Source organism: Microtus oregoni, unplaced genomic scaffold, assembly GCF_018167655.1.
Source record: "Microtus oregoni isolate MIOR12 unplaced genomic scaffold, Mior012 000002F_ref0000024, whole genome shotgun sequence".
Taxonomy (NCBI): Eukaryota; Metazoa; Chordata; class Mammalia; order Rodentia; family Cricetidae; genus Microtus; species Microtus oregoni.
In genome coordinates, this window is record NW_024543061.1 from 18,025,560 (window position 1) to 18,039,018 (window position 13,459).

General features: G+C 36.7%; 1 protein-coding gene across 2 annotated transcripts; it reads right to left on the reverse strand.

Annotated features, from left to right (window-relative positions):
- Positions 1 to 503: 503 nt before the first annotated feature.
- Positions 504 to 1,072, reverse strand: LOC121442516 (transcription factor BTF3 homolog 4-like). Of its 2 annotated transcripts, XM_041644116.1 has the most exons (2): positions 905 to 1,072; positions 504 to 702 (listed from the first exon to the last, which is right to left on the reverse strand). In XM_041644116.1, the coding sequence occupies exons 1-2, from the start codon at positions 1,070 to 1,072 to the stop codon at positions 634 to 636; spliced, it is 237 nt and encodes a 78-aa protein (XP_041500050.1). In that variant the 3' UTR covers positions 504 to 633. The 2 variants fall into 2 exon arrangements, with proteins under 2 accessions (XP_041500050.1, XP_041500049.1); XM_041644115.1 differs by having other exon boundaries at positions 504 to 1,072.
- Between the last annotated feature and the right edge of the window lie 12,387 nt (positions 1,073 to 13,459).

Here is a 13,459-nt window from a genome sequence, read left to right on the forward strand (position 1 = left end):
TACCCAGGGAGATCCAGGTGCCCCCTCCCCATGAATATTCCATGTTACCTAGTCTCTGGGTCTGTGGATTATAGCATAATTATCTTTTGTTTTGTAACTAATATCCACATATGAGTGAGTACCTACAATGTATTTTCTTGATCAGGGTTACATTACTCAGAGTCATTTTTTTCTAGTTCCAGCCATTTACCTTCAAATTTCCTGGTATCCTTTTTTTTTTAACGTAAAGATTTGTTTTATATCTATTGGGGGAAGGAAGAGGATAGATATAACTGTTATCCAATTTTCTGTCCACCGTGTACACACATACCCACACACATACATATACATACACACCCAAAAGTTCCCCCCAAAAGCAAAAATCACCCTCAAACTGCATCAATACTTCATATTTTGACCAAAAGAATAGATGCTGGTAAGTGCAAAATGCAAAATCAAATGACCGAGAAATGCTGATCAAACAGCATTATTAACATACAAAATATTTATATTACTGAACTAGTAACAGGTGATGTTCTCCATGTCTGTAAAACTTTGGAACAACAGAGCTGATTGTTAAATCTAGTCCATGCCAGCTTCCAAAACCCAGAGGATTTTAGTTAGCTTCATTTTTTGATGCTTCATCAAAATTTTCTACAAGATCTGGAACATCATCATCTTCTTCATTAATGTCTTCTGGTTTGGGTGCTTTACTATCCAATACTTGCCGTGAGAACTGCTCAGCTAACTTTCGAAGGCTTGTTAAGCTGTCAGCACCAAGCTGACTTAGTATTCCAGGAAGCATTTCTGTAATTGGTTTGGCTTCTGCATGACCAGTAATTGCAAAGGTGTTAGCGGAGAAGGAAGCTTGGACTTTGGGGCTGTTGAAATGAATAACTGTTCCATCATCTTTAATCATGTTCACCTCTTCAATACCAGCTATATTGTTCACAGCCAGTTTCTTTAGAGAACTCTGAAGCTTATTGTCATCAGCAGTAGCTGTCCTGTGTACCACCTTCTTCTTCCTGCGAACTGTACCCTTGACCCCTATCCGGACCTGAGCTTGAAGTTTGGCTAACTTTTCTTGATTCATGCTCTTGGTAAATCTGCAGCAGGGAGGGTCCTCCAACACCAGCACGCGGCAAGAGCAAGATGGCTACCTTAGCTGAGCAGTATCCTTGTTTTTCACAGCTACTTCATACTCCATTCTATAAATGTACCACATTTTCTTTATCCATCACTCTTCACAAGACCCTGCAATACCACTGCTGATCATACACCCAAATGATGCTCAGTCATACTAGAAAGACACTTGCTCAGCTATGTTCATAGCAGCTTTATTTGGAATAGCCAGGATCTGGAAACAACTTAGATGTCCCTCGACTGAGAAAAGACTGAATAATTATTTTTATAAGAGGAATTATTTTTAAAAGAGTTGCCTTGATCATGGCATTTCTTCATAACATTAGAAAAGTGACTAAGATATACTGGATAATAACCTCAAAAGAGCATTCAAATACATGATTGCTGCATATGTTTATAAAGTAAGGAGTCCAAAGCACTTGTGATTATTAGTGACCTTCGCATTAATTTTTCTGAGCACCAAATTCTTGGCATCTTTACTGCAGCATAGGCCCTAAGATAATACTCCATATGTAAATGTTATGGTGATACATAGGGCAGCATCTGGCCATCCTGTGAAATGAAAGTATCAGTTCTAGAAGTATATGAAATATCAAAACAGAAATGGAAGTATTTTAGAGTTTGAAAAACATGCATGTGAACATTTTAGGATAAGGTACAACTGACAATGTACAAAGAATAAAAGCCTAAGTTGTTATCAGTGTAGCAAAAAGTTTGATTCAAATTATAACAGGGTGTTGTGACAATATTGTTGAGTGAATTTATGCCTGAGTCTGCATTTTAAATTATATATATATATATATATATGGAAATAAAATTTAAATTATTGAAATGCTGGAGGCCAATGATTCAGTTTTGAGTATTTTAGACATTACAATGATTCATGATATCTTTCATTTGATTAGAGAGCCAATTTCAATCTTAAAATATGCATATTTATACTGATATAAAACATATACAACTGGGAGGAAGCTGAGCTTGGCAGTTCTTTCTAGCTGGAGATTCAACTGCAGAAGTCTTCCCTCATTCCCTTTCTCCGTCTCTTGTTCCTATCTCCTCCCTCCATCCCCTCCCCATGTGCCCTTCCATTTTTTCCATCCCTCTGTATGTCTCCCTCCTTCTCCATTCTTCTTCTCCTCCCTTTACTTCCTCCATTGATGGTGAGTTTCCTTGTGCTTTGTTCTAATGTAATTCAAATTCTCCTCAAAGCTGACCTCCTTTCTGGCATTTCTTCCCAATATAACCAAATGTAGTTTAAATGTCATTCCTAGGAAGTTGCAATATCAATTTGCAGTGAGGAGAAGAGAAGATGGTGGAAGCATAGATATATAAAAGATGACTAATAACATGATAATAAAAGGAATAAATGGTGAAGTCAGGAGAAGGAAAGAAAAAAGTCTTTAAGGGAATCTAGAAGGTCTGATAACCCATTCTTTCCTTCCTTTATTTCCTCTTTTCTTCTCCTTTTCCCTTCTTCCCTCTCTTTTTCTCTTTATCTCTCCCTCTTTTTCTCTCTCCCTGTGTCATTATTAACTCTATTTGTTGAGCTGTGATCTTGGAAGTCTACAAAAGGCCTCTGCTTCCTCTTCTCTCTCTCTCTCTTTCATACACCCACATACATATACATGTGTTTATATGTGTGTGTATGTATATAGGAAGAGAGATAGATGCAAATGGCAACTCTGTTTTTCCCTCTGTTGTCTTGATTTCATGTTCTGCTTTGCTTCTAAATCTCCTAAATAAATGTCTTTATGCTTTTCATATGCATAATGTTTGTCTTGTAGCAGAACTATGGAGGATTCAAGAGCATTTTGAAGAAAATAACCCACAATTCTGTCACTCTGTAAGAACTATTTTCATTTTCTGTTGTTAACATGCAGACTCTGTGAGTGTGCACTTATTTGTACAACTCTAATTCTAAGGCACAAGTGAACTGGTTGCTTTCCTCTGTGCTGTTTCTTGAGCACACTTTCTGTATTGTTTGACAGTTCAACATACCTTTCATCCATACTTTAATGGCTGTATATCCATCAAGTTGGTGTGGTTTATCATTCTCCAGTTGGGACGTTTGATCTTTTGATATATTTTTGTTTATTATTCATAAAAGGTAGAAATAGGTATTTTATGCACTACTGAGTCTCTCTAAAAGTTTCCAAATTTACCAATTTTTGTGTTAAATATGGTGTAAACAGAGAATAGGACCTTGATTAAACAAACACATTTGCATGCCTAATATATATCAATCCCTTCTGTGATATGACAAGCTTTATTACAGTTACAATGCGCAGTATGCACCCTCACTCTGATTTGAAAAGCCAAGTTGCAATAATGTAAATGACTATTATCTAGTATAATTAACTTCATTTAGAAATGAGAAACTGTAAGCGTAGAGTAGACTTTTGGTATACACTAGATATATTAATAGATTATAAACAGAAATGTGTTTCTCTATCTCAGCCCTTTGTACTGGACTCTCTTGATTTCTAGTTCTGGAAAACAATGAATCAGATTGCCAATTCATAATATGTGATTACAAGTTTTATTTGATATTATTTGTAATTAAAAGCATAGATATTAAATTATTTCTTTACATATTCATAATATGTGATAGATATGTACATCTAAGTATATATGTACTAGATCAAAATAATACAATCAATTTCTTTTCATTTAAGTCCTATAAATATAACAATATGGAAATGTGGTGGATTAATTTTATGTGTTTTAACTGAATTGCTGATTTTGTATGAATATTTCTTAGTGTCTAATTGTGTACAGCAGAAAAGGCTTGCCTCAGTTTGATATGTCATGCTTTGTTGACTCTCACAAGAGGCCTTACCCTTACTGATGAGTAGATGGGAAAGGGGGAGAAATGGGGTGGGGGAGAGAAAAGGAGGTGACGAGGGAGGGGAAACGGTGGTTGGTATGGAAAATAAATTTTAAAATTTAATAAAAATAACAACTTGCAAAACCAAAAAATAGGATGAGAAAAAAAATGAAAAGAAACATAAAATGAAGGATTGTTGAGCATGAATGATCTCATACCAACTATATCTTCCTATGCAATGGACCTTCATTAGGAATGTGCCAGGCAGAAAACCTTATATTTCACACTAATTCCTAATACTCAATTGTTTTCCTCCTATAGATACCCAAGTAAAACCACAGAAATAAGCAAGTACAAAAGTACATAAGGGGGCCATAGGTTCAAGCACTTTCAGAGATTTGTAAGCAATGTTTAGAGCAATGCAGGTATCTCTCATGAAAGGTGCTGGTTTACATCTAAGACGCCTTAATGTAGGATGCCCAGGTATCTGAGTAGATGAAGGTGCTTCGTGCCAAGCCTGATGACCTGGGTTTGATCCCTAGAATGCACATGATGACAGGAGAAACCTGACTCCCAGTAGCAGTTCTTTGAATTCCACAATTGAACTGTGATGCACATGTGCCTACACAATACATACACACAATGCACATGAAAAATATAAGTAGAAATTAAAATAAAATACTATATTTTCAAGATATTGTAAACAAACAGTTTGGAGAGCTAAATACACCACACAGGCTGTGGGTATGCAACCTTTGAAAGACACATTAAATAATACAATAAAGATAGCTAGGGTCCTAAAAAAGAAAACATCAACTATGATAACAAGTAAGACTCTAAAGGGAAACCAGAACTAAATTAAATTCTGCAGGAGACTGGGATCCTTGGGAAGCCTGTATTTGTGCTAAAATGTGCACATAGGGTTGCCATCTTAGGAAATGAAGTAGAAGAAACAGAGTAAGCCACAGGGAGAAGTTTACCAGTAGGAAACTCAGTCAGCCTTCAGAACACTCTGAAGTAAAGATGCCCCGTAAAAATCAAAGAAAGGTGGGGCAGGAGGGATGAAAACAGAGACAGAGAGAGTTCAGCAGCATACCTTAGTGTAAAATAGTTGTTGATTTCCAGCCACGTCATGAAGAAGAATGGTCTGTTGGCTTGTAATCCTGAGTGGACCTATGGGTAAATATATAGCAGAGACCTCACTTTCAGGTAACTGGATCCATATTTTTCATTTCTGAAAGCAGGTCTAGATGGAGGAAGGTCATTGGTTAAATAATAAAGAAACTGCTTGGCTTCATAGATTAAAACATAGGTGGGAGGAGTAAACAAAACAGAGTGCTAGGAGGAAGAGGAAGTGAGCTCAGAGGTCATGCTCCCCGCTCCCGGGCAGAAACAATGAAGCAAGCCACCAGGTCAGACATGCTGAATCTTTCCCGGTAAGATCGGTGCTACACAGGTTTTAGAGATGGGTTGATCGGGATATCAGAATTAGCCAGTAAGGGCTAGAGCTAATGGGCCAAGCAGTGTTTAAAAGAATACAGTTTGTGTGTTGTTATTTCGGAGCATAAACCAGCAGGCGACCAGGATCTGGGGCAGCAGGAATGCAACCGGCAGCTCCTACTACAAGGTCTGAACAATAAATCAAAATGGCTTTTATAATCCCCATGAAGAGGAGAAAAATTCTATTATTTGTTATAATAAATTTTCTATTATTTATAATTTCAATGGAAAGGGGAAAATTTCTATTATTTCTTGGGAATTTCATTCATGTATATGTTTTAATCAAATCCACTGTCAGTTTCCTCTCCTCCTATTGATTCCCTTATCTTTGCCCCAGCATTTTCCCCTCCCAATTTCATGTGTTCTGTTTTAAACCCACTAGTTTCTGCCTGTATGTTGTGCATGAGTATTAGACAGTCTACTGGAGCCTGGGCAGCTTCTTAGGTGGCATAACTCTGAAGAAAACTGACTATGGCTCTGCCAGTAGTCATCAGTTGCCAACAGCAGCTGTTCAGCTAGAGGTGGCACTTCCTTTCTTGATAAAATCCTATGACCAAAAAGGAGCTCCAGGGAGCTTAAAGTGGTTGGTCATATAACTTCCACAATCAGGAAGCAGAGAATGATGAATTCTTGTGCACAGTTGACTTTTTTCTTTTTATGCATTCTTTGACCAAAGTCCAGGGAATAGTGACAGTTGAGATTTTTCTTTCTCAACTAACCTAATAAATAGAATCCCTCACAAGCATTTCCAGAGACTGAATAGTCCCTCAAAAATATGCCTTAGAACTTGACTTCCAAGTAGTTTCCAATCTGTCAGTACACAACACTATCTTTCATCTCAATTTTTATAAAAATTTTGGGAAGAATTTATCTTAACTTATAATAAAATACCTAAATTATTTAATTATAGTATTTTTCAGTTCCAGATAGACAGAAAGTTCTAGAATATTTGATGAGAAATTGTTTTCATACCCATAGATGATTCAAGTTGGGTGTGCCCTCATGTGGGAAAATAAACAAATTCAGATAAATTCAGTTTTGGTTTTTAGGACAGTGCCTTTCAAAAATTATTTTTTTTAAGACTACAATTAGTTGCTCAAGAGTTTCATACAGCATTGTCCCACAGAACTCCCTCTTAAAAAAAAACACACAAAACAAGAATTCTGAATTGAATCTCCTGTGTTCAGCTTTTTCACTGACCATTTTCCATAACAACTTGTAACCAACATTCTAAACAAAGGTAAACATCCGTAATCCATTTTTTTGGGAATGTGGGCATTGTTTTCCAAGCTACGTCCTGCTGATTGGAGGCACTGATAATCTTATGGGGACCTAAGGAAAATTTAGAATGATGATCAAGTCCTGACAAGAGTATCCTGTGAGACTTGATAATCTCAGGCAGCCTCTTTGAACTGTTCTAAATACGGAACTCAGACATCTGGGCCATTCCTTCCATTAGAGATTTCTTTGGGTGTCTTCCTTGGTCAAACCTGATTTTTCTTAATATGGAATGAATCCACAGTCCCTCTGTTTATCTTTAGTTGTCCTGGAACTCACTCTGTAGACCAGGCTGTCCTTGAACTCACAGAGACCTGCCTGACTCTTCCTCCCAACAGGAGGCACTTCAAAATCCACTTTAAAACCTGAGAGAGCTTGAGACATAATTCAAGACAGAAAAGAATAGAGTTAAGCATGGTTTATTGATAATAGCACTTTCTCGGGTGGGCTCTGTTTGCTAAAGGCAAGTGTGCCTCACTTAAGAGAGACTTCCTTATTCAGCTTTAGCTGCAAACCTTGCAGCTCTTTTAAGAATACCTTGCCACCAAACACTTAAATGGCGTTTCTGAATTGCCAAGAGCATGTTTTTTAGTGGTGTCAGGGACCTTGAAATGCCATAGAGTTGTGGTAATAAACATGGCTCTGGTACCTCTGCCTTGAGGCTAGACTCTCAAAAAACTAAGGAATGGGCTGGATCCACTGTCATGGCCAAAGCTTTAATCCTAACCATATCACTTCGCAAATTAATGACTCATGTGGTCAGAAAAATAGAGACACAGTAAAGATAGTTTCTGAAGAAAAAGCCTCTAAACAGTTTACATTTTTAAAATGTGCATAGGCTTAGGAAAGAAAAGAGAGACAGAGGCTGGCAGATCTCTGTGAGTTCAAGAACAGCCTGGACTACAGAGTGAGTTCCAGGACAGTTAAAGATACACAAAGTAACCCTGTCTCAAAAAACCAAAAATTAAAAAAATAACAATTAAAGAAATAGAGTTCAGAATAAAGCCATGTAAAAATGAAAAATACACAGAGAGTCTAGATGCGGTAAGTTATTGTGTTGTCTTTAAATTGTTTGATGACTGAGGAAGAAACAAAAACTGCTAAAAGACATTTTATTATAGATGCTGCTGGATTAATCCAATATATATAAGTTTAAGTCAAAAGATATATTACTTTAGAGAAGAGGTTTTGCTTTTGTTTCCACAAGAAATGAGGATCATCCTGAGATGATCAAGCCTTACAGGATACTCCAGTCAGGACTTGATCATAATTCTAAATTTTCTTTAGGTCCCCATAGATTATCAGTTCCCATAATCAGCAGGAAGTAGCTTGGCAAACAATTCACCACATTCCCCAAAAATGGATTATGGATGTTTGCCTTTATTTAGAATGGTGGTTGTAAGTTGTTAAGGAAAATGGTCACTAGGAAAGCTAAACAAAGGAGATTCGATTCAGAGTTCTTGTTTAAAAAGGGGGGGGGCGGGAATTCTGTGGGACAATGGTCTGTACCCTGTCACTTGTATTTTAAAAAAATGCTGATTGGTCAATAGCTAGTCAGGAAGTATAGGCAGGGTGATAAGGCAGGAACTAGAGGCAGGCCAACAAGAATTCTGGGAAGAGGGAAGTTTCAGTCTGCAGTTGTTATCCAGACACAGGAAGCCAGACACAGAGCAAGCAAGATGTGACTGCCTCTCCATAAAAAAGTACCAAGCCACGTGACTAACAGAGACAAGTATTATGAGCTAATATAAGTTATAAAAGTTAATAAGAAGCCTGAGCTAATAGGCCAATCAGTTTATAATTAATGTAGAACTCTGAATGTTTCTTTGGGACTAAATGGATGTGGGTCCTGGCAGAACAGGAATCTCTGTCAACAGATAACCATTCCTCAACTCTTTCAAAACCATATTCCTTTTACTGATTCAATTTTTAAAAATACCTTCAATACTAATTGGTAATGCTCAAATATTCTTGGGTGTGTGGCCTTCCAGTAGAGCACGATCTCTTCACCAGGGGGCACAATCTGAGAAAAAAACTTTTTCTCCCTCTCCTAGCAGCCAATAATTACCAATAACAGTTTTATCAATATGCATGGAATTTCATCCCCACCTCTTCTTTTCATGATGCAATTTGGTCTTGTTTTGTGTTGCAAAAGTCTGGTGCATGTTATTGCAACTTCTGTGAGTTCAAATGTAAGTTTTTTAAGGACACTAATCCAATTCAGGAGAGTCCCATTCTAACAGCTTAATCATCTCTCAAAGGCTCTACCTACCTCACAACAATACCACAGATATAGGAATTGTAACCTAAAGACTTCATGGAGACACAAATATTCAGGCTGTAACTGAGGAGTTAACTAGTAAGCACACTTGTAGCTAATGAAAGCATTACAAACATGTTAGACCACAGAAATTCTGATTTATATTAGTTGCCATATTGGTCAACATTTCTACATTTTGGAGGAGGGGTCAAAAATGAAAATCATAGATTTCTCGATTATTTTCTTAAATCGAGTAATAATTTAAGAGTTTAATTACAGCCAGTGAAGTCTGTCTTCATACTCATCCGTACTCAAGCAGCTTTAAATTAACCTTTGAAGTGTTTTCCATAGGACACTGTCATGAAATATATAGATAGGCTAATTAATTCTTTTTACAACTACATATCACTCTTTTAGTTTTTGATAATTTTGATTATTTCTCTCTAATTATTTAAAATAATGGCTCTTTATCTAAAAGAATATTTTGATAAAATAAATGTGTGTTTTTATAATTAGTTCATGATAATATTTAGTATATATACTTTTTCTCAGACTAACTTGTAGTCTCTCTGACACTTTCATCCCAACATCAATATTAAAAAAAAATGATATGTTTAATTCCAAAAGACCTGGGATAGCAGAAAGAAAGCATATTGAACTCAGTATACCATCCTTGAGGATATTTTCTTTCTATATTCTTTTTAACTCTGCAAAGAAAATATTATATTATTGATTTATGCACAGTTTGGGGGCTGGAGAGAAGGCTTGGGGGTCAAGAATTTTAATGCTCTCACAGACTGGAGTTTCATTCAGCACCTACACCAGGTGACTTACAGCTTGAAGCTACAGCTTCAGAACATTTTATGTCCTTTTCTCACCTTTGCAGACACTGCATGGATGTGCATACATAGATAGACACAAACACACATAAATAGCATAATATTTTAAATATTCAAATCTTAGGAATAAGTAGTTTGTGTGTTACAAGGAAAATGACATCCAAGAGAACCCTGCCTTGATCAGTATTATAATCTGGTTTTAAATCTAGGATACTTGAGTCATAAAACCCATGTTTTTTTTTTTTCTCAGATGCAATTTCTATAAAGCCATAAGAACTTCCTGAATGGAGATCATAAATAATTATGATAAAAATGGCTATAACTTTTTGAAATCTCCTTGTCACTGGAGTGTGTAAGGATTTTTTTTTCTTCTTAGGAAAGAACATAGACCATTAAAGGGGCTAAATGAGGAATCTCTAAACCTAAGACACACTGAATATTTCAGTTAGCTTTAATTGTCAACTTGACAAAGCCTAGAGTCATCTGAGAAGATAATCTTAATTGAGGAATTACCTATGTGCATATCTCTGAGGGATTGTCTCGAGTGTTGGTTGATGAAAAAGTACCTAGCAGATTGTGAGCAACAACATTCCTTGAACAGGTTGTTCTGGGATGTATAAGAAACATAGTTAAGCATGAGCTGTGAACAACCCAGTTGAAAAGCTGGATCCTTTGTGAAGCCCACTTTATTTCTTTAGCTGTGAAGTGAATTCTTTGGTTAGAAGTAATGCTGTGAGGATTCAGCAAGCAGGCCAGCTTTCAAATTCCTTCCCTGGCTTCCATTTTTTGAAAGAGTGTGACCTAGAAGCCAAATAAAATTTCGACAGAATATTTTATCACAGTAACAGATTGGAAACTTGACCTGGATCTTTAACATCTTGAAACTTGAAATTTGATCAGCACTCGATCCCCAATAGTAGTATGTATAGCATCTAACGAGACAATCTGTCTTTGTTATCCACTCATTTTGTATTCATCAATCATTTCTTGCTATAATTTTACTCCCAAATCAATACTTAAATTTTCTCCTTTTTTACCATTCTTCATATACACAGAATGGTAAAAAATTTTTTGAGCTCGCAACGTACTCATTCCCAAGTGAGGTGCCAGAAGGCAAGAAAAGCTGAATTTTCTCTTCATTTCGGTTACCACAAAATTGTCTCTATACATTGTAGGTATTGCTGCCTATTTTTTTTAGTCTCTATTGGTGATTTTGATGTTGAAAGTGGCCCCTGAGCAATGTTTAATGATACCAAGAACAAGCAAGCTTCGATGTGCTTTACAGAGAAAATGAGTTTGTTAAAAAAGCTTCATTCAAGCATGAGTAATAGAGCTGCCTGTGAGTTTAATACTAGTGCATCAACAATATGAAATAAGGTGTCTAAGCAGAAACTCCCATTAAATGGGGTTATTTAATGGTTGGATACAGTGGTGTGCTTGAACAGCTCTCTGGAATCTTATTCTTTATCGTCTATAGAACAGCGATTCTGTGCTGTTAGCAACTTCACTGAATCTAACTACTGGGAACAATGAAAAGCTAATGGCAGCTTTCATTAGGCTTCCCAGCAAAACCTCAGTTTTCTAGGTTGTCTGGTAGTGAGTAAAAAGAGATGATATATGAAATCACAGTCATGATAGTTCCTAAACACAGGTTTGTTTCAGGAAATCAGTTCCTTGTGAGTTAAGCTGCTAACAACTGTATGTCATTGGTTTACTCAGTGATTACTCTCTAAGTGATGAACACAACCTTACCCAAATCCAAATGATCTTATTCAAAATGAAAGGCCACTGATTGAACTGTAACATATCTGTGTTATTCTTGGACCCACTGATCAATTTACTTAAAGCAACACAGAAAATTTGAGTTTGCAGAGTCAATATCTGCTATATTTATTTAATTTTTGAACCTTTAGGATAAGAACATTGTTCTAGGTCATATAAGCTATCACCATCCCTCAAAGCTTTTTGTTTTGTGAGTGAAGGTCTCATGTATCTTTCCTGAACTTTCTAAGTAGCAGAGAATGACCTTGAATGTCTTTTCCTCCTGTGTGTGTTACCCAAATGCTGGTATCATCTATGTATGCTACCATACTGGTTTTGTATGATTTTGGGGATCAACTATAGGACTTCACACATACTAACTATCTAAGGATTTCTAAGTCTCTCTCTCTCTCTCTCTCTCTCTCTCTCTCTGTCTGTCTCTCTGTCTCTCTCTGTCTCTCTGTCTGTCTCTCTGTCTCTCTCTCTCTCTCTCTCTCTCTCTCTCTCTGTGTGTGTGTGTGTGTGTGTGTGTGTGTGTGAGTTTGCTTCCCTGTCTGTTTGTTTGTCTGTCTGTCTGTCTCTATGATAAAAAGTACCCTGGAAACTCAAAACATAAAGAAAAAAGGCTATTTGACTTACAATTGCAGGCCACAGTTGATCATGGCAGGGGAATTTGAAGCAGTTACTTATATTATAATCCCAGTCAGAAGAAAAGAGAGATAAATGTATGCACTTTGAAGCTCAGTTTCCTTTCCCATGCAGTCAAGGGATGGTTCCAGCTATAGTATGTGTTTTTCCAACTTCAGTTAGTACAGTGAAGATCAGGGTATTCTCAGACATTCATTTCCATGGTCATTCTAGACTCTGTCTAGTTGCTAATTAAAATTATGCTAGACCAACACTCCACAGAGTCACATGCCTAATACCTGTGTTCCTCAGATTCACATTTTAATGCTAGGAAAGTCAATTAATACCTCTTAATTGATGGATGCTACGCATTTAGAGTTGACTACGTGTGACCTCTTTTCCTCATTTTCACCATGGAAGCCAGCTAACAACAACTGATATACTTATCAGGTACACAGTTACATAAGCAAGTGTTAGTTATATCTCACTGAGTTGCCCTCACATGTCCTCCCTTTCCACACAAAAACATGCTGATCACTGCTGTCTTCCTGCCTTTAACATCTTCATCTTTGTGTGTTTCCTTCCCTACAAGTTATTTAGAATTTTGTTCACATGCTTTTCTGTTTTCTTTGTACCTTGGAATTGGTGCCGACTACTGAAATAATTTCTAAGTAATGCTAATGTTCTTCCAAATGTCTGTTCTACTCTGAAGCTCAGGACAAAACCTCCACCATTTGCTGAATCCCTCATCTACTTCCAAACAGAGAAACAAGTTTTTGGTGTTTTATAAGATTTGTTAAAGCACACACTTTGTCTTCAGTTTTTCTGCTGAACTCAAATTGTGCTACTTACTGCCAATCTTCAATCAAGTTGCATATATTTCACAAGAAAAAACAACAGCTATTTCTAAGAGATTTTTGTTGTTGTTATTTAACTCACTGTAAGTGTGTGTGTATGTGTATGTACACATGTGCATGTGTGCGTGTGTGTGTGTGTGTGTGTGATAGAATGCTTGTGGAGGTCAAAGGGTAATTTTTGGAGTGTCAAGTTCTTTCCTCTCATCATTTGAGTGATGTACTTTAAACATGAGTCTTCAGACTTGTTAGATCACTTACTGTACCATCCATCTTGCTGACCCTCAAAGAATTGTTTCAGAAGCTGAAAAAATAATCTATATAAGGCATTCAATACATCTTACAGATGGTGGATACTTAAGAAAGAACACGGTGATATAAATAGCTGCAA